The 22,661-nt window shown below is 30.6% G+C and overlaps 1 protein-coding gene across 2 annotated transcripts in view; it reads right to left on the bottom strand.

Moving 5' to 3' along the window:
* LOC129989375 (neuromodulin-like) overlaps nucleotides 1–22,661 on the bottom strand; it is a 244,008-nt gene that overhangs the window by 37,910 nt on the left and 183,437 nt on the right. For both annotated transcript variants that reach the window (XM_056097878.1, XM_056097879.1), the window contains exons 2-3: nucleotides 19,832–19,983; nucleotides 6,477–6,569 (exon numbers count right to left, since the gene is read on the bottom strand). In XM_056097878.1, the coding sequence (XP_055953853.1) occupies nucleotides 6,477–6,569; nucleotides 19,832–19,983 (245 nt within the window). The remainder of the gene's footprint in view (nucleotides 1–6,476; nucleotides 6,570–19,831; nucleotides 19,984–22,661) is intronic.

Raw genomic sequence — 22,661 nt, forward strand, 5'->3', positions numbered from 1 at the left:
TTTAAAAATAGGTGTACGTCAAAATTTTTTCACTCCTTCTAGACTCTGAAGTTAAACCACAAAAATTAAAATTAAAAAGAAATATATTCCTCGTGCTCCAATCTACTTAGAATGAGAAAATTGAATCGAATCTTCATATCTTGATAATCAAAGTTGGAAAGAAGGCAGTATGAAATAATATTAGCAACAATGAAACGATTTTAGTTTCTCTTCACAATAAAATTTATCGTTCTAAAATATGCCCAAAATATTTTTAAAAAAAATCAATTAAAAATAGGCAAGATATTAAAATTTAATTATAAAATGATTATTAAAATACATATATTAAAATTCAAAAATTAAGATTAAGATTACAGAAAAAATGTGAGACTTTTTTTGTAAATTTTAAGATGATGTAAAAATTATTTTTGAGCAGTAATATTTGCGGAAATTATAAGGGAAAAAAAGCTTAAATTTTGTTTAATTTTTAATTAACTAAACCTTTAACTAAAAATATTAACAGAAATTTCAACAAAATGTCTTCAAATTGCACATTGTATGGTGTCCTTCAAAGTGTATTTATTATATGTACCAAGTCAGGTAAATCTGGATCAAATGGTCTGACTTGTAGAGATGTTTCATACACATAAAAACACATTTATCTTTATTATTAGTGGTTATAAAGATAGAGATTTCAATAAATTCTTTTGTGTACTTCACATATGGAGAAGTTAAAAGAAATATTTTTTTATTGCTTTTCATTGTAATATGAGTGAACTTTAATCAGTTGACAGCTAAAATTATATTTTTTAAATTATATATCTAAAGGAAATCAGTAGTACATTTACATATCAGTTGTACATTTACATATCAATTGTACATTTACATATCAGTCGTACATTTACATTCTGTCGCATTAATACTGTTTAAGTTTCAAATTTTGAGCATTCCTTTGAAATCAGTTCTATCAGTTGTCGCTACATACTGTGTGATTTCTCCGTCAACGTACACGCTTTCTGTATTGAGGTCTTTATTTATTTCCCCGCAACAGTAACAATAGTGTTGAAAAGCAACATTTACAGAGTTGGTTGGGTGTAAATTACATCGACGAGAAATTTAAAAAAAAGCATTATTACTGTTTATCTATTTAATCTCCATATGTACATATATTTTAATCGTATGCAAAAGCTTAGTGCATGTTATCATATTTTGTTTGATTATATAATTGTTTCTGTTACTTACAAATAGTTTTATATACTATACTAACTTATTAGCTTTAAAAAAACTGTCAATAAATATTGCTTTATTAATAATTAGATGCTATACTTAGTATCGTTTGAGATGAAATTACTTTCATGCTTTTTATTAATGAAAAATTATATATTTAAATAATGGTAACAAAATCGCCATTAATAAATTTTTTAACTTTAGTATTTGGGTGTGAAATCTGAAGTCTATATAACAATAAGACTATTTAAAGAAAAATTATGACGTATTAAATTAATTGTTGAAAATTATATTGATATAAATTGTAAATATCTAAAGTGAGAAAGTAAAAACATAATTATAGTTGACGGAATCCCTACATAATATCGTCTGCAACTTTTATCAAAAACAAGATGATTTATTTCAACAAATAATTTTCTAAAAAATTATGGACTGCCAAAAGCAATTTTAAAAAAATGCAGAAAGTTACCTTTACCATAAACAATTAATTAATTGCCAGTTACATGCATTTATAACATGGAATATGAAGACAGCTATTTTGAAAATGAATTTCAATTTCCATCAACTTTTGAAAGTAAATTTTGAATCAGTTTTTTAGTAACAGCAAAATATTTTCAATAAAATGTTCTCTGTATCAACAGGAAAAAATAAATATTATTTAAATATATTTTTTCTCTATGTTTTGGTTATTCTAAGTTCCGTTTAATAAAAAAGTTATGGAAGTTATCAAAAGTGGATATATATATTATAGGCAACCATAATAAAATGAATAGTTTAAAAATTATTAAAAATGATTATTTAATCAATTATTGCAAAACCTTCATTAAAATCTTATTTTCGCTTCATAATATTCATAAGAAAAATTTGAAGAATATTTATTCAGTAGTTCGAATTTCTATTGGAAACAATAAAAATGGCGTGTATATTTTCCTATTTCTTCTTCAAAATCTCTATCTTATGAAAAATTATGGTCCCTTTTGAGCGTATTCTGAATATCATAAAACCGTAATTATCTCTTATCTTCTAAAAAACACACTTTGAAGTAAGAATTTTTGTTTAAAGGAATTTAGTTCTAAGTGCATAAAGTATAGCAAAAAAGTAGTGGCATGATTTTAAATTGTTGCTTATACCTATTTTTCTTTATAATGCTCGTACGCGATCCAGAATTGTTGACATTCACCAATGGTCAATTTCGAAAGTTATGACCACGCGCAGGAATGTTGTCAAAAATTGGGAAGAAGACATTCATTTTATTGATGCGTTGGTCATTTTTTGTAAGGCCTTTACAAAGTAAATCTACTGGCAAAGAAAATAGGGGGTTTCAAACTGTTTTCTCTTTAGTGTGATATATTCTATTTGAAATTACTGTTTCTCAACAGAAAACAAAAATTGAAACATAGCCAAATGGGAAACTATTTAGGAAATGACAGTTTTCCATTCGAAGTCAGGAAGTAACGTTTAGATCCTCAGATTGCAATAAAAGGAAACAAAAAAAAATAACCCAAATGTTTATTTGATCTTACAATTACAATTTATATATTTTGCTAGTTTGCTAGAAATACTGTTTCATATCTCGATGGTGCTCTATAAATTAGAAGGCTAAGCTTTTGCAAAGACATAAAGTTTGCTAGAAATACTGTTTCATATCTCGATGGTGCTCTATAAATTAGAAGGCTAAGCTTTTGCAAGATAGAAAGACATAAAGTAGTATTTATAATTTTCATCATGATTAGATAAATCTCTTGTATGCAACTTGAATCTAAGGAATTACAGCAAAATCACACAGAAAAACATGTGTACACTCTAAACTACTTTCTGTGAATTTTTGTTAAGACACCAAGGAATTCTTTATTTCACACACATTTCAATGTTGAACCAGTAAAACCATATGCTGAAAATTCGTCCATCAGCTTCGCCGATAAGATTAATAACTACTAGTCTTCAGGTAACCTTTACATTTATCAGCGGAAGAAGTTTCCTATCCCTTATTCAACTATCAAATGGATTATACTTTTGACGCCGATCTAAATGCATTTAAAGTATTTGCAGAAATGCAATGAATTTAATTGATGAAAACAATTGATTTTGCATACGCATTAAGCAACCCACTTAGTTGCGTGCACTTAGCAACAATAAAAAAAAAATTGCGATGAAAACTGACTAAAATATGAAGCTTTGAATTTTATAATTTCATACCAATCAATAATCGTATTTAGGAAATAAATAGATTGAAAGGCTTTCTTTTTTGAAATATTAACTTAAAATTGATTAAATAGTGAAATTCGTACTTTCATAATTCTGTTAGTTTTGGTATGAATGGAACTGTCTTTGTTTAAAATGCTAGTACTTCAAGAACATTTTATTCTAAATATGACCAATAGCATCAGAGGGCTGAAAAATTATACTAGGGATGCCCCCCCCCCCCGTGTTCCAATAGGCTATAAAATGACAAGAATAAGGAATGAAATGAATTTATCATCAAACGCTATGCCCAAACACGGTTACTTGTCCACAAAATCATTATCAAGTTTTGTTATATGTCTTCTAGGCGTAATTATGATTAATAAGACCAGAGGGCCAGAAAATTATACGAGGGTCATTTCTCTTTTTAAGAGCTCCAATAAAGAATAAAATGAATTTATTATCAAATGCTATATACAAAAATGGTTATTGTTTGGCACAATTACCGTCAATAGGATGAACTTGGTAGATGAACCAGGTTTTGGATCTCCTTTTCGAAGAACGCTGTCTCTAATTATATGAGATGAGCCTTAAAATTCCTTTGAAAATCCTCATTAGTTTGTAACTTCTTTGAGGCTTCTTTTAAGAAAAGAGTATGGATCGTGAATGATTAAACATTCACCCGCCCCTCGAAATCCATATTTATACCAATATACAAATTTTGATACACTGATTTCAGAATCATCTGATGTTTCCGAATCTTGAGATCAGATCATTGAACAAGTTCTTCAGTTGCGATGTATTTGCATCTTTTCCCCTTCCAACGAGAACTCGGCTCAGATCCAAGTGATTTTCATCTCTTCCCAGAATTGCAGAACTGGTTAGGAGGTTAAAGCTTTTCGAATAATGAAGACCTTCAAAAAGAATATTAAAGCCCATCTCACATCAAAGGCGGCAATGTTCTTCAAAGATGGGATTGGGAACCTGTAGACTGATTTGACAAACGCCTAAATCTTCATGGCGATTATATGGAAAAGTAATTTGGTATATAACTTCTCGCAATCACTTTGTGCGAATTTTGTAACTTTTTGCGATCATTTTGTTCTCTACTCTTATGTTTTCTTTTTATCCAATAGAAGCAGAACTGGTTAGGAGGTTAAAGCTTTTAGAATAATGAAGAGCTTCAAAAAGAATGTTAAAGCCCATCTTACATCAATGGCGGCAATGGTTTTCGAAGACGGGATTGGGAATCTTCTGACTGATTTGACAAACGCCCAAATCTTCATGGCGATTATATGGAAAAGTAATTTGGTATATAACTTTTCGCAATCGTTTTGTTCTCTACTATAATGTTTTCTTTTTATCCATAATTGCAGAACTGGTTAAGAGGTTAAATCTTTCAAAATAACGAGGACATTTAAAGGGGCTTTAAAGCCCATCTCACATCAATGGCGGCAAAGTTTTTGGAAGATGGGATTGGGAACCTGGTGACTGATATGACTAATGACCAAATCTTCACGGCAATTATATCGAAAAGTAACCTTGTTTATAACTTTTGGCAATCATTTGTTCTCTATTCTTATGTTTTCTTTATTCCCCAATTGAAGAACTCTAAGGAAACTAAGGCTTATAGAATAACGAGGAGATTCTAAGGAACGTGTAAGGCCATCTCATATCATTCATGGTAATATATTTAAAGAATAAACCGGTGATTGATTTGAAAAATGTCTAAATCTTCACAACAATTATATCAAAAAGTAACTTTATAATAACTTGTTAACTATTCTTATATTTTTAACTATTCTATTGTTATTCTTTAACTATTCGGGTGGATCCTAGCACAGTTCACCTTTTGGCGTCTTTTTGAATTCTCGCCAAACGAGTGGCGATAACGTCGTCAATGTGGCAACCTAGACGGATTTTTTTAATTTTATTTTTATTATATTTATTTCATTTTATTTATTATTATATCTGGCCTTCAAGTATCGTTTTTTAATTGAAAAATAATAATAACATATATTCGATTAGTAGTCAACTTGGCGAGATTTCAAATAAGTCGCCAAGAGGTGGGCTTTACCAACTAGGATTTTACCAACTATTTTTATATTGTTAACTATTATTTGTAATAACTTCCTCTATTATTATATTTTTGTATTCAAAAATGAAGCAATGGTGAGGAAGCTAAGGTTTATAGAATAATGAGGATCTTCAAAAGAACGTTTAAGCCCATCGCATATCTTTGGCGGTAACGTTTTTCGAAGATGAAATTGGGAGCCTCTTGAGTGAAATGACAAATGTCCATATAATCACGACAGCTATGTCGAAGACAACCTAGTATATAAATTTTGGTCATCAGTTTTTCTTGAATAATCTTATGTTTTTTCATGTTTATTGGAGCTTGATGAACAAAATGGCCCCAGTTCTTCGTAATACTCCTTACTAAACATTTATAAATTAAATAATATAAAATGAAATTTTTTATATCATTTCAAACATTTTTCTAATTGGAACTATGCATATAACAGTTTAGAAAATTGCTTTTTGATCATAACTCTAGAATCCACTCTATCTTGTTTTCAAAATTGAATGAATATTAATAATGTCAATGAAAACTGAAATATATATTTACTATGATATAACAATGAAAAGCATTTTAAAAATCTATTTTGTAATTTTTTTTTAACTCAGCAAAAAAAGGAAGAACGCATTTTGCCAAAGTGCTATCTCTAGAATAGAAGGGTACAGTGAAGAGGGGAGCAATTTTGCCTTTCAAATATCCAAGCTAATAAATAAATAAAAAACTGGATGAAACAAAATTTCCGAATAATTTACGTTCAAGAAATAATCAAAGAACTTTCTAAAAATAGAACGAGGAACGGGAGCGAAAAAAAAATCGATATTGCATCATCGTTCTCTAAACATGATCCTTTGAAGGTAATTATGCAAAGTCTGTCTGATTAGTTTTCTGGCGAAATTTGTAAAAGAGATATTAAAAGAGTAAGAAGAGAGAGAAGTAGTTTAAAAAGGAAGGGAAAATATCGTGGAGAAAATAGATTTTTCGTCCCACCCCTGCATAATAAAATCGTTACCAATTCGTCTTCCAAAGTTTGTTTCGCGGAATTTAGCTTGGCTGCGGTTTCTGCGCTTGCATGCTCCACCAACTCTTTCGCTTTTTCTTCAACCTGGAAATAGAGAGAAAAATTGCATGTCAGAAATGAGGTATTTGTGAACGTAATTTAACTTTTTCAGTAATAGAATAAGAGATTGATTAAAAAAGATGAGAGCTGATTTTTTTTTCTATAAATAGTTTTTTATAGCCTCTAAAAGATGCCACTTAAAGCATGCTATTAAAAATGATTGCATTTTTTACATCTTCTATGTGATTATATACTTCAAATTAAACTTAATATATTTAATTAAAAACAAGCTTTAAAACATACTTTTATTAGTGCAGTAAAAAAAAAATAGATTTTCAGATCTTTTGAAAGTTTTCTGTAGATGATTTTTCATTTTCTCTGAAAGTTTTTTCTTAATAAATCTCTAGATTTCTTTTAATCCCCTTCATAAAATGTCACTTATAATATATTGTCAACCAGTGGTCTCGCCAAATAAAAGTGTTATCTCAGAGAATGTCTTGCATGGCATTGGTGCACGATAGTTAAGAAATATTAACTTTTTATAAGAATTTACTATTTGTATTCAATCTGTCATAGGAACCTTGACGAGTTTCATGATGATTAATTCCTGGCATGCGGTAAATAGTATCCGATAACTGAATTTGTGTTTTAGAGGCGCTTTTCCCAACCGATTGAAAAAAAAACAACTCACACGAATCTAATTTTGTTATCATATATTTAAATCATTGTGTGCCGGCGTCCTGGTATAGGGGTAGCGCGTCTTCCCCGTGATCTGGGCATCCTGGGTTCGAGTCCCGTTTTGGACATGGTTGTTCTTCTTCTTCTGTATTCTATCTGTGAGGTGTGTGAATGTGTCCTCTTGTAAAAAGGGGTTGTGCAAGCGAATGAGGAATGCGTGAGTAGCAAAGTCGTACTCTTGGCCCTAGTTGACGCTACTAAAAAAACAAAAGACGCTCCACCACCGGCTTAAATCGCTGTCTTCGTAACAGTGGGCTCGTCCATGGCAAGTGCCATAAAAAACAACAACATATCATTGCGCTTTTGAGTTATCGCAATATTGTTTACATACTTTTGAAATTACAGGTTCACAAACAGTCAATATTTTGTTGAGTTTGGCCTATGTTAAATCTATGTGCCCAATTTTTTTTCTCTATGCAGCACTTTTCATTTTATATTTATCTTGCTAACTTATATTCAAATAGTGAACAGACGGACTTTCTTTGAACGGAGTGTGTTCTAAATTTGACAGAAATCTATAAATTTTTTGTAAAGACCTCATACCAAATTTCATCCGTCTAGATCAAAGTGTTTTTGAATTATCTTTGTCACAGACAGACATGACATTTTACAAAAATGTGTTTTTTGAACTCATAGAGGTCTAAAACGTAAAGATTCTTCAAAATCTCGTTTTCGAATTTTTTTACTATTATAATCCTACCTCTTTATTACGTATACGAGAAATTTAAAATGCTTTTGTCTTTGGCTTATTCTATTAAATATTATAGATCGAGTTTAATTTCATTAAAAACAAGCTTTGAAGCCCATTTTTATTATTGCACTAAAAACGTTCTTCTCGTTGGTTTTGAAAGTTATTATATAAATAACTTTAAAAAAAATTTCTGACAATTTTTTAGATAAATTTCTAGTTAGTTTTTTAATACCCTTTGTAAGATGTCGCTTATAACATGTTTCAAAAAATAATTATAAAAAATATTAAAAATTTTATTTTATAGTATATAAAAATTTAAAATTTATAAAAAATAAAATATATTAAAAATTAATCAAATTTTTAAACAATATTATAAAATATATTAAAAATTTTTAATTTATAAAAATTTTATTTTATAATATATAAAATAAAATTCTGTGCTTATGAATTTTAAAACTAAATATTTCAAGCTGAATTTCATTAAAAACTTGTTTAAAAAGCATACTTTTTGAGTGTACTAACAATAATTTTTTATTTCTATAGAGAGTTTTTCTTTCCCACTAAAAGTTTTCTCTAGATAGATCTGAAGATAGTATCATCCCGTTTCGAAAGATGTCGCTTATAACCCACTGTAAAATGGCTGCGTTTATCCCTTCAGGAATTAAACACTGTATATTAAATTTCATAATTTTAATTAAAAACAAACTTTAAAAGCATGCTTTTATTAGACAGCTACATAGTGAAACTTTCTATTCATTTTAATTATTTCCCATTTTTTTAAATCTTAAAAATAGAAATGCAAATATTCATCTAAATTGAAAAATTTACAGCAATCAGTCTAAAATATTTTATCAAATTAAACCAGTATGTAACTGCCGTTTATACTTTTCTTAAAACATTTGACCTTTATACATTATTCCAAAACTCTTATTCACTTTAATCCAATATCTGTGATTTACTTTAATACAAATACTGTTATTAACTTTTAGTTACTTTGTTCCAAACTAAATTATTGTATAATTAGTCTACTACTGAATGGATTGCGTTTGGTTTAGTTTTGCCCAACAACTTGCATAATACCTAGGTATAGCTTTCAATTGAGCTATGCCTAATAGTATGAGTGCATTTATAATTTATAGAATTATGATTAGTTCTCAAACTGTATAATTGAGTTTTAAAAACAATGACCATAGTTTTATTTTATAAATTTAAAAATATTAATTATTATTAAATACATTAATATTTAAAGAAAAGGTTTACCAATTTTAAAGAAAAAACTAATCAGTTAAGAAAAAAAGCTAATCAATTGTTCGTTGAATTTTTCGATGAAAAGAAGGCCATCTAGTGAAAGGAATAAAAAAACAACAGTTTAATAACATACGACTGAAATAACAAAAAACAAGACCGTATGAAATAACAAAAAATGTTTTTACATTATTCATATTTGAATAATGTAAAAAAATGATCAATATATCAATCTATTCAACCCTCCATCCCCCCCCTTAAAAAATGAGAAATATACATTGAAGAATCTGGTAGTCAAATCTAAAACTGAATACATGACTAAACTAAAATAATACATGACTAAACAGATAAAAACAAAATTTTCTGAAATTTTTACGTAACCCTTTCTAGGGCTGTGGGAAGTATGTTTCCCACAAATTTATCAATCTTTGTATGAAATGATGTAGGTTGGCATAAGTTCTAACAAATTTTTTTAGTAAGTCACAAACTTAGATGCTTCAGTTCTTTATCTCAGACAAAATGATGTGTCTTGATTTGTTACTTAATTATTCATTAACCAAATTAATTAATGAATCAAATTAAATTTATCTAATAAGCTAAATGAATCCCTTTTCTTATTCTAATTTCAAGTTTAAAAATATTTTAACATAATATGACTAGAAAAAAAATGGCCCTGTAAAGGGTTAAATTATAGAATATACTCATTTTTATACAAAATACATGAGTAATAAATCTAATTTTCAAATTTTATTTCGAATGTGGAAACTTATAAATTTATTCGTTTCTTAGAAAGGTATAATATGGACAATAAAAGAACCTCACCATTTTATTAACATTCGACGTGTCAAAAAGAAGAAAAAAAGCGAAAAAAGATTTAAAGAAAAGTAGCTTTCTTTTAAATTGCATTTCGTTTTCTTACGCATTTTCAACTGTTTTCTCAAGAGAATCGTTATATTTTCTGTTTTTGGAAATGTTCCAACATTCAAAAAGCGGTCTTGTTTTAGTTTTTAAATCGTTTGCTTAAGTTCTTTTTCATTTTTATTTCATGAATCGTCTGCTTTATGGTTTCCTGAGATTTGTGTTTAGTTTTCCTTTTTTGGACAGAAAAAGCTGGAGTAAAAGATAATATTTTTTTCTTACGCTTTCTAATTTTCTTCCCTTTCTGTCAATTTATACATTTTCATTAAGAGATAACACTTCAATGAACCTTTTTTTGAGTAACAAAAGTTCTTTTTTAAATGATTTCAATTTGCGTCTTGATTTAGTGACTTCAGATGGTATTGATCGGTTAGAAAAAGAAATAGTCCCGAGAATTATTTTATTTTATTTGATGTAACAAATTTTCGTTTACAGAAAAAGGTAATGTTTTTAATATTTTTACTACACATGGATTTATGTTATTATCGATCCAAATTTTTGCATGCATAATTATTAAAATTTTATAAAATGCTTAACAAGCTAAATGCTACTAGAACTATTTCATATATATCTACTCTCTGCATAAAACAATTTCCTACATATTTATTTTATATTTCAGCTCACTGATTTGATTCAATGAAATCTGTTAGCATATTTGATGTCATTGATTTGTTGATTTTCAGATTCTTTCGGAATTTGCATTTATTGATTCAAAGAATTTTTTCCCATGGATTTTAACATTTGAAATTATTGATAAGAAGATGTCACATTTTTCGAATCTGGCAATGATTCGAAATGTAGAATCGAAAAAGGATTACATGGAAGTAAGTAGATCTTTTTGAATCTATAGATTTAATGTATTTTCATTAACGGATGATATTTATTTAAAGATCATTCGACGTTCTTTTAATTTGTATTATTTGCTTTATAGTTTTTTTTAAAATTCGAATTCTGTTGATTTGTAGGTTTTTAAAAAATGCTTTTAGGATTTTATGCCATTGGTGTACTGATAACAGAAAATAATTGATAATTATTTTTTATTTCAGAGCTAGCAATTTAATTATTTTAAATTTAAAATCGAATTATTGATACGCAGCAAAAAATGTAGGTAACGTCAGAACTATTTATAACTCTGCGTCTTAATATAAAAAAAGAGAAATGTGAGTATTTTATTTAAAAATTTTTTAATAAAAAATGATAATATAAAATGTGTAAAATAAAATGTATAATTATGTAAAATTTTAAGAATTAAGCAATTAATATAATCTGTGATAAAAATGATCAAAAGATTCGAATCTCTAATTAGAAACATGCGTGATAATATTTGATTTGGTTCCTTAACATTGTAAGGTCGCCGGTGTAACAATTTTTACGCCGGTGTCCTCGTCTAGGGGTAGCGCGTCTTCTCCATGATCTAGGCGTTCCGGTTTCGAGTCTTGGTTCAGGCTTGGTTGTTCTTTCCTGTGTTTTTCTCTCTGTGAGGTGCGTAAATGAGCCCCCTGAGCCTGTAAAAAGGGGTTGTGCAAACGAGTGTGTGTGTGCTATCTTCATTTGAGCTAGAAGTAAGACTTCTGCCGTTGGGAGTCTTTACCCTCAGAAGCTACTGCGCAAAAATTTGGCTTAAAATAAGTCATACGACAAAAAGAAAAAGAAACAATCTTTACATCATGCTGTTAATAAAGAGAATAGTAGTCTGAGAGCATTATTATGTTTTTGAAAGTGAAAATAAATAAAAATGAATTTTGTTTTGAAAATAATTTCTTAAGAAAACATTTTCTTAGATCATGCCTTTAATTAGATCTTTTCTTAGATCATACTTTTCAATCAAAAAGATTTGGTTGAAAAATTTAATGAAATAATGATAGTTATTTGAACATCATTATAAATTCGTTAAATTAAAAGGCATTTACAAGCTGTTTAGGATTTTAAAGAAATAAAAAGAAGCATTGCACGGAAGTAAAACTGAAATGATTGAAAAATTAATTTTTGGATTTTTAAATTACATAAAATAGTTTTTGTGTGAATATATGGTGAGACTTTTATAACCCTCTGACTGCGCAATTTTTTAAAAATCACTTTTTAGATGCGATGTTTGCAAACAAGTTCAAATATTTTTCAATGAAAGTGAACTGATACTGTATGTTACACAATAATAATACTATATAATAAAAATCTGTTATCGTAAAAATGAACACTCCAAACTGTGAAAAACGCGGTATGTAATAAAAAATGGACTAAATGGCAATCCACGGAAATCGTGGGATAAGCAGCTGGAGTGTTAAGGAAAAAACGTTAGTAACCGTTAAAGTTATAAACGTTAATATAATAATAATAAAACGTTATATAATATAATAATTAGATTAAACATTTTATTTAATCTTTTAAGATCTCTTTCATAGTACACATACATCTACTTATCCAAGAAATAATTATTTATCAAATATAGTAACGTGAAATCCAATTGTCTTTCTGTCACATCTTTGAATTTTGTGCATAAAGCACATTTTCACGTCACACAATTAGCAGAAACTATGCCAACCAAAAAAATTATCCATTTATAATTTCAAAGACACAAGTTAAAAAAATTTCTTCCTTTAGAAATTCTTCTAAAAACGACTCAATAGCAATAATTTTCTTTCTTAACCGGAAGTTTCCAAAAGAATTCGAACCATTTTAGAAACATATAAAAACCTCTTAATGGTTTTTCTTTTCCAGTAGTCTCGTTAAACTTTTGGCACATGATAAGTTGTTTCTTTTCCCTGGAAAAAATAGTCTTTGTTCCGATTACAAACGGCCGACTAATCTCTTGAGCTTAGTAAAACTCTTTATGGCATTGCTACTATGTGAATTCAGTATTATTTCTTTGTGGATTTATTACTTTTAACGCCATTTTTGAGCTTTTTTTCCGTATTTATCTCTTGTATTATCGCCGGGAGACTGCGAAATATTTTATGTCTTCATTCGATCGACTGACTATAGCTAAGCAATAAAATCTTTTGTGCTAAAGATTGGGGTTTAAATCTTTCTTTTGAACCGTTTGTAATTTTGACGGGGGTGACAATATTGGTTTAAATAATCGAAGAATTATAATGCGTTAATTTTATTATATGAATTCACATAATAATTGATTGAAATGTATTAATTGGCACCCTTAGCAACAAAGGATGTCGTCTTCTAATACTAAGAAGTCGCAGTGAATAGACGTAAAAAAACTTCCATTATTAAAGATTAATTTGAAAATGGCGAATATTAAAAACGGAGCTGAGCTTTCAGACGATATTGACTAGTTTATAAAATAAAGCTTGTTTCAGAGATTTGATCCATGAATTGAGGATTTATTTGACGATCTGACAATCTGGTAGGTCAAACAGGACAGCTGTTTATGACATTGCTATGTAAATTTAGCATTATTTCTCCATGGATTTATTATTTTTAAAGCCATTTTTGATCTTTTTTCTGTATTTATTTCTATATCATCGCCGAGAGACTATAAAATATCTTGTCTACATAATAGTTTAAAAAATCATAAAATTTTTCTGTGTTATCTTTAGTTTTATAATATGAATACACGGATGGATTGTTTGAAATGTACTCATTGGGATCCTAAGCAACAAAGGATGCTTTATCTTTAGTTTTATAATATGAATATACGGATGGATTGATTGAAATGTACTCATTGGGATCTTAAGCAACAAAGGATGCTTTATCTTTAGTTTTATAATATGAATATACGGATGGATTGATTGAAATGTACTCATTGGGATCTTAAGCAACAAAGGATGCTTTATCTTTAGTTTTATAATATGAATATACGGATGGATTGATTGAAATGTACTCATTGGGATCTTAAGCAACAAAGGATGCTTTATCTTTAGTTTTATAATAGGAATACACGGATGGATTGATTGAAATGTAATCACTGGGAGCCTAAGCAACAAAGGATGTTTTATCTTTAATTTTATAATATGAATATATTGAGGGATAGATTGAAATATATGCATTGGAATCCTAAGCAACAAAGGATGCCATCTTTTAATATCAAGAAGTCACAGATGTCAAAAAAAAACCCTTCAATGATTAACGAAGAATTTGCAAATGGTGGCAATTAAAAACGGATTATAACTTTAAGTTGATATTGGATGGTAAATAAAATTAAACTTGTTTCAGAGATTTAATCCATGATATGAGGATTTAATTGGTGATCTGATGATCTGACGATCTGGTATGTTAAGCATCACAAGAGATTTCAATTCAGTTTTATTTTCTTAAATACAGATGTGGCAATAAGAGTTGTGATAAAGAAAAAATTTATTCAGATTCCGGAGTAATAAAAGGGGTCATTATAATGTTCTCTCTTCTGTTTCTAAGTCATCCAATAAAAAATAAGATTGAAGGAATATTCTGAAAAAGTTTTTAATACTTGTAACACTGGCAAGTTTGAAACAAGAATGGTTGGTAATATGTGATGATATTTACCATGGTATTCCTGTCTAAGTACGGATTCGAATCCGTGACAATTATTGCTAGGTTATGCATTTTTTCATTCAAAGAAACATTCATGTCCTGAAGTTCATCCAATAAGAATTTTTGGCATCATACAAACTTATTCAGAAGTTTAATTTGATGAAAAATGATCTCATCTGCTGCGTTAAAATTTTTTCGCAAAGTGAAAGTTAAAGAAAAATCAGGACTCTAAAGCTAGCAAGTTTCTTCACAGATAATTGTGTCTTGCTTATCCCCTTTGGATTGAACACCAATTCAAACCAAGTCCAAGAGATATATTCGCATGATAAGATTGTAAACTGACTCCCCTTTATTCATCAGATGCCTCTCAAAGGCCCAATATAGTCAATGATATGAGGCGGAGAAGCGTCGGCCAAGCAGTGGCAAGGGGTGGCAAGGCAGCAGTGGCAAGGGGTGACAAGGCAGCAGTGGCAAGGAGTATACATTTTTTTGCCCTCTGATAAAGAAAAGACTCTTTATATGGCCAGACCTTAGCCTAGATAAGAGCGTGTGGACACTCCTTGGACTAATGCAAGCTAGAGACAAGCCAGGACACCTACCGGCATATCAGTCATCCTCTGGATGAATCCACCATTTTCTTTTAGTTCTTAGTTTAAACACGGCTTGGATCTCTGCGGCCTGCAGTCTAGAAGAGGGGGATTGGGACTTAGGCTTAGTTCCTAGGCCAGAGCATCTGCAATTTCAATTCCGTGGATACTCACATGAGAATGGATCCATTGTATGCTCACTGACCCGGTCCTTGCGAATGTAATTAATTTGTAGATAATATCTTGGCCCGACTTATCAAGAATGTGTGGTCAGTCCTTTAAGTATTGTGTTGAGTTCTTGCTGTCTATGATGATCCAAATTTGGGAATTATCAGTCTCTAAGGCGAGGTACAATAGCAAGAAGTTCTGATAAAAAAACTGAGTTATGGTCTGGGTTTCTAAAACAATGCCTCCATTCCCCTCTACTTGATTTTAAAAATATGCCACTTCCAGTTCTCCCAAACTCCATTTTGCTTCCATCAGTGTAGATGTTCAAGGCTTGATCGGGGATATCACCAATGACCTCGAAGATCAGCTGGAGCAACAACTCTGGATGTTCGCTGTGTTTTATAAGATAAATTCTCAAGTCTTTGTTAAAAATAATTCTGGTTCTTATGAAAAGATGATGGTTGCAGTAAATCTGTTAGAAGGTTTCGGTTTTAGAACTGGAGTTCTCAGAGTTTTGGAACCTTATTCCAAACAGCTACAATGCAAGCAGATCTTGGTGCACGTTAAATCTCTCAGGATCCACTGTCTCCCTGCTGATGTCTTGCGGAAGCTTGGAGATGAGGGGGGAGGGGGATGTGCAAGCTGAAGTATGAATTCGTCATCAGACCACGGCTCAAAGTTGTTTGGTCAGCCCCCAAATAATTCTAGTGATGTGTTACACTAAATATTAAGATATCTAAAGTAAATTACCCTTTTACAGACTAATAGTTAAATTGCCTTGTTGAATACTTTGCACAGTTAATATGATTTATTTCCTTTGATGTTAGTTATCTGATATTTTAAGCAAATTAAGCATGACTTTATATAAAGCTATTTGTATATTGTGGCTTTTAATATGATACATAATCTATTAGCATCATGAATTCACAATGAGTAAAAAATCTGAGCGTATCATTAAGTGAATGGAGACTCAATCAAAAGATTCTTTTTGTAGTTAAGTTTTATAAATGTATGTAAAAATGTTTGCATTCTTCGGTTATTATTTAACTTTCTGAAACGTTTCATTACAATAAATGGCACCATAAACTATCATATAAATAAATTTATAATGTCATTTTGAGTTACAGGCTGACTATCTTGGTTTTGTGTTAAAACAGTTTTTATTTAGCGATTTATTCATTGTTTCATTTTATTTATGCAAATTTATTCATTTAGTTAGTAAAATTTGTAAGAATAATATATTTGATGATTTCATTTTTATTCAAATATGGAAGAAAATTAAATAAGAGCGAATTGAGGGCGTTCTACAAACAACAATTCAATTCGAGATGAGCATAGAATGCATTGTAAATCATTCGAAATGACATATATATTCTATATTATCATAAAACCGTCTAAACAATTGGCATTAAGACAACGCTGACCTTTATTTCTCTTCATTTATATTCTCAAACGAAGTACATAACTACATTATCATAAGATTATTACATTCTAGTATTAATAAAACAACAAAAGAAATCATCAATGTACATGATTACATTGGCGAGAAAATTCTTTGATATGTATTATCGGATCCCCAAAAACCCATTTCGGACATTTCTCCATTTTGTTTTCAGCATCATCTCAGCCACCGAGACAAGCAATTTGCTAAACATCTTCACAAAGCAAGAATTCGCGGAATAGTCGGTGAAATATTTATAGCCGACCTATTTTATTCCACATCATCAGCTTTTAGAGTGCCGCCATAATGGATCGTTACGGACCGCCGCATCGAAAATGCGTTTTACGGGGAACCGTTAACTTCTGTCTCGGTTCACACAATTACAGTATGCAACGTGGTCATTATTCCGAACAGGCATTTTTGTAATACTATAGGTAGATATAAAATTTTTGGAAGAAGGGTTAAGTGGTCTACTGGGTTAAGGTACGACTGAAAAACTTAAATGAAGAAGTTACATATTTTCGTATCCCAATTTCTGACTGTATTTTTTACCAGTGATAAGTTAAGTCTATGCGCAGTAAATTATGTGATTCCATTAAGATGACGCATGCGCTGATAGAGTAGACAACAAGTGTTTACCTCGATGAGACAAGAACTTCTTCAAGATTCAAACAATCTTCGCAATAGCTGTTTATTGTTATTTGTGTATATATATGCACTCATTTATGGAGCGCAAAGCCCTTCACCAAATTAGTCTCATTAATTTAAACCCATGGTTATAAAGGCTGTCCCAAAATTAACACAAGATTTGAATGTGCCACCATTCGTGTAGTAACGGGTTGGCAACCCTATTAAAAACATTTGGCAGCTGATAGTTTAGAGTTAGTAAAAATGGAGAGTTACACGATAGAATAACGTGTTTTCATTGTTGAACAATATTTCAAAAATAATGAAAGTCTGGTGGCCACAATCTGAAATTTTAAGCACTGCTCTCCTAGATCGTGGGATTTAACACCTTTGGATTTCTTTTTACAGGGTTATTTGAATAAAGGATCTATATCAACAAACGTGCATTGATGAAGGAAATTCAACGCTGCATCAACGAAATTCAGCCACATTTAAGCAAAATGGATCCTGAAAAATTTCGACAAAAGAGTGCGTATGTGCCAGCAAGCCGTGAAGGCCATTTTCTCTGTGTTATTCCATACACAACTTTATCCTGTGTACTTACTTTACGATTCAATAAAAATGTAACAAATTAAAGAAAAAAAAACTATGATTTTTTTTATTTAATTCAAATTATGCATTAACACGTTGTTTCATCGTGTAACGTCTCATTTTTACTAATCCTAAACTATCAGTTGTCAAATGATTTTTTTAATAAGGGTGCAGTCATTTTATTGCTCAAATGGTGACAAATTGAAATCTTGCGTTGATTTTCGGACACCCTTTACAATTTCTACGCATGCGTGGCCTAATTGTATGTTCTGATGCTGGATTAATATCATTCCTATTTAAATCTAGTAAGACTAGGCATGCGCGAAGACTTAACGGAATCTCATATTTCCTGAATGCAAACTCAACTTTACTCAAAGTCTATTGATATATGAGCGCTTTAATAATTGTTGAGTTACTCGCTATAATAGGGTTGATTCCCAAGCACTTTAGTTTCGTGAACTGCAATATACAAACATAGTTGCCCAAAGGTTATCGTTGGAAAGATAGCCATCGTGGTCGCAGTTTGGTAAATAACTTGAATACTAGAATCGTACATTGGACCACAGTGGTTTGCTGGATAGAACTTCGTTTAAAAAATGGACGGTTCCATTTTGAAACTCGATTCCAGCTAAGAACCATCGCGTTAAATCCATCTGTCCTAAATATAGTACCATTAGTTTGATCCTGAAGTTTTAGTGGCATTACGGATTACCGATTTTGCGCTTGTGTGCTGCTGTTTATTGTAAGTGTCATTCTGTGTACGTTTCCTTTTTGTTTTGTGTGCTTGTGCTTGTGCTTTTGAGCAGATAAAAGATCATTGTTTATCATTAAGCCTAATGGATTGTTTCACCGTCAACTCAATGCACCGGATCTCACTTTTCTAACTTCTTGCATTTCTGAATTTTTACATCCACATCCACAGAACAAATAAAGATACAAATATATACCCATTGATAGATTTATTCTAAAATTAGATATATCAAAGTTTGAAGCTAAAACTATATCTTAATATTTATTTACATATCTATGGCGTTTTTATTTAATAGTTTTCACATAAACATTAATAGACAACCACACCTTAAATGCATTTAGTTCAAAAGTTGAGTGACATGTACTATTCTGGTATTAAAACACCTAAAAAATTTCTTTCGACTTGTTTGTTGCGCTTGTGAGTTGTCTTGTTTACAAAGTTGCATACAGATAGTCACGTTGTTGTGACTTATGGCACTTTGCAAGCCCGCTGACAGTTATCGGTCAGCTATTTAAGCCGAGTGAGCATCTCTTGTTTTTTCAGTAGCGGCACAACTCCTTTTTACAAGGGGGCACATTCACACACCTCACAGATAGAACACAGAAGAAAAACAACCATGCCCGAACTGAAACTCGAACCCGGGACACCCAGATCACGGGGAAGACGCTCTACCTTTATGCCAGGACATCGGCACAGATCATTATAATTCTATAAATGAATTATCGGATTGAGGAGGCTTCAAAATACTGGTATCTTTCAACATCTCGAGATATAATTTTTCGATAAATTACGAGAAATTCCTCCTTGTAAGTGAAATTAAATAGGCAGCAAATATTGTAAGAAATATACTTTTTAAATAATAAAAAAAGAAAGCTGTAGAATCAATATACATGCATACCTATTCCAAAAATTGAATAAACAAACGCTCAGAAAACTCAACTCTTGTTTCAGTTTTAATATCATCTTTTCCTTACAAAAAATATCTTTAAAGGTCATATCTTATTTCGATTATTCTCCCCCCCCCCTTTACTCTTTCCCCTCTTTTCAAAGGCCAAAGGAATAATATTATATAACAGAGTCCGTTACCTCTTTGATCGGATTGTTCGCTATCGCATCTCCTTTCCCAGGCAGAGCCCCGTTGTCCTTGAGGGATTTCCTCGTCTTATAACCTCTGAAGGAAGCCTGGATTTTCTCGGCGGCCTTCTCCTCTGACATCGTCCCAGACGCATCTTCGTTGCCTGGAAAAGGAAACAATTCGTGGTCATTTTTTTAAAAAGGGTGGTGGTGGTGAAAGAATTCTTTTGTGTTGAAAATATTCAATATCCAATTTTGTGTTTGGGTGATGTCAATTATTTGTCATTTCATGAACTTTAAATGTATATACTATGTGCCGTATGTGCTAATATTTGTTTTTACAATAGAAGAAGTATTCTTGAGTTTTATACTTTTCAGTAAGTTAAATTTTCTTTCTTTGTAATGCTGAAATTATGTAACCGCTTTTTCTTATGCATTGATGATCTAGAGCTCTAAAATTTTAGTCAGTTGTGTGTTCCCAAAAATAATGCAATATTTTTATGTTTTTCAGAAATAAGTTATTGATTAATCGAAATTTTGATTTTTTAATGAAAATGTGACATTTGGCGTAGTATTTAAAAAAGAAATTGTCACAAACTGCAATAATAATTATGATAATGAAGAATAAAATATATACTCTAGACTAATAAGTCAAAAAAAGAAAATCAGAACATGACTTTAATTAAGCACTAACAAGCTGAAACTCGATTTTTAAATCTTATATCTAGAAAGGAAAGTAAGTTCTTAAAATGAAGATTAAGAATAGGAAATTCTGCCTCATTAGATATATTATAAGAAAGAAAATACATAAACAGTCACTAAAAATCAAAGCCTATTACAAATAGGATTCAAATACCAATTTCTTTGAAATAATTTTTATTAAACATTAATGGTTTCGAATGTTTTGTTTTTTAATAATCAGCTGAGTGCTTTTTCTGAAACTTTTTCGAATATTCTCTTATAAATGCTTATTATTAACTGCATGCCATTAGTGACTAATAATTACGAAAGAACCTATCAGTCTTTGATAATTTTTGGATGATTAATTACTGGGATATAGTTAACACAAAAGTACTATAATTGAACGAGCATTTTGAATGCTTTTGTTGTGACATATTAAAACTCAAATTTGACGCAGAACGTTTTCCCATAAATGTATTTTGATTTTTTATAAAATTATCTGTAAATTAACAAATATGGAAATGAAGGGTCTTCAAGCTACTGCAATTTTAAACGAAGTAATGTAAAATAATATACACAGTTATACAATATTACACAGATCACTTAGAATAATGTAAAAAAAAGGTAAAATTTTCTCAAAAATTATTTCCTGTAGGAACGCTAATATATCTGAGTGCAAATAGTTAAATAAAGTATAAATTTCAGATTCGAAGAAATCTAAAATATCAAAATTCAACAAAATCTGGGTATCGATTTCTTTTGACTGCTAAAATATTTTCTCTTTGCATACTTTGTATGTGAAAAAAATAACCACAAAGCAACTGAGAAAGTTATTTTTCGGCTGAAAACTTTGGAAACAATGTTTATCAAATATAATTTAACAAAGAAGCTTAATGAATCAATTCAAAAAGCTCCCTATTATGACAAAGAAAGTAACTAAGAAAATATTGAATATCGGATTTTCAAGACAACTTATAGGAAACTGCGAGTGTAATAACAATGCCTTAAAAATGAGACTAACAATACTTTGTATGTGCGTGGAAAGGGAAAATAAATTTTCTGTTTGTTTCCTGAGCTGGTAATCGAATTTTTCAATTAAGAAAATACTTTTTTTTTTGTTTTCAAATATCGTTGTAAGCGAGAAATGATAAATTCGAAAAGATGCAGAGAAATTGCATATTCAATTTGCTAGGTTAGATAATCGAAATTTTAATTTTGGATATAAAAATACCAATAAATTAAGACTAGCTGATAATTATTTAATATACTGTATAAAATAATGCAACTAAATCAGATAATTTTTACTTTATTTTATGCAAAGTTTAAAGTATTATAATCTCTACGAAACTCAAACTCGAGATCTTAGTGAAACTCCACGTTTCACACCTCCTAGAATCTGAAAAATATATTTTCGGAATTACGTCTGTCTGTGTGTCTGATTTGAGCTAGACATATGAAATTTAGTATGTAGTCTCCTCTGCAGTTTTTATATATTTTTTTTTATTAAAGTTTGAACGAAATACATTCCGAAGAAGTCTGTCTGTCCGGCTGTCCGAAAGTAAGTTAAAACGATAATTATAGAAGGAGAGTTTGATGAACAAAATTTGGTGCACAGATTTGATAATTAAAGTGAAGAGTAAGAAAAAGAATCAATTTTAGAAAAAAATTTCAACAATTAAATTAGTATCAGCCGGCGTCCTGGCATAGGGGTAGCGTGTCTTCCCCGTGATCTGGGCGTTCTGTCTTCGAGTCTTGGTTCGGGCATGGTTGTAGGCCGCGGTGGCCTGGTGGTAAGGTCTCGGCTTCGGAACCGGGGGGGTTTCAGGTTCAAGACCCGATTCCACCGTAGAACCGTCGTGTAAGGGGGTCTGTTACACGTTAAATCCGTCCTGACCAAACGTCCTCCCGTTGCTGTGGTGTGGTATGGATAGGGGGGTGCCAGCTCAGGAGTCGTCCTCGTCATCTGACCGCGGTTCAAACTGACGAGGTCCGTCCCAAAGTAGCCCTAGTGCTGCTTCAAACGGGACGTTAATGTAACTAAACTAAACTTGGGCATGGTTGTTCTTCCATTGTTCTATCTGTGAGATATGTGAATGTGCCCTTCTGTAAAAAGGGGTTGTGCAAGCGAATGAGTAATGCGTGAGTAGCAAAGTCGTACTCT

This window comes from Argiope bruennichi, chromosome 10, assembly GCF_947563725.1.
Source record: "Argiope bruennichi chromosome 10, qqArgBrue1.1, whole genome shotgun sequence".
NCBI classification, from domain to species: Eukaryota; Metazoa; Arthropoda; class Arachnida; order Araneae; family Araneidae; genus Argiope; species Argiope bruennichi.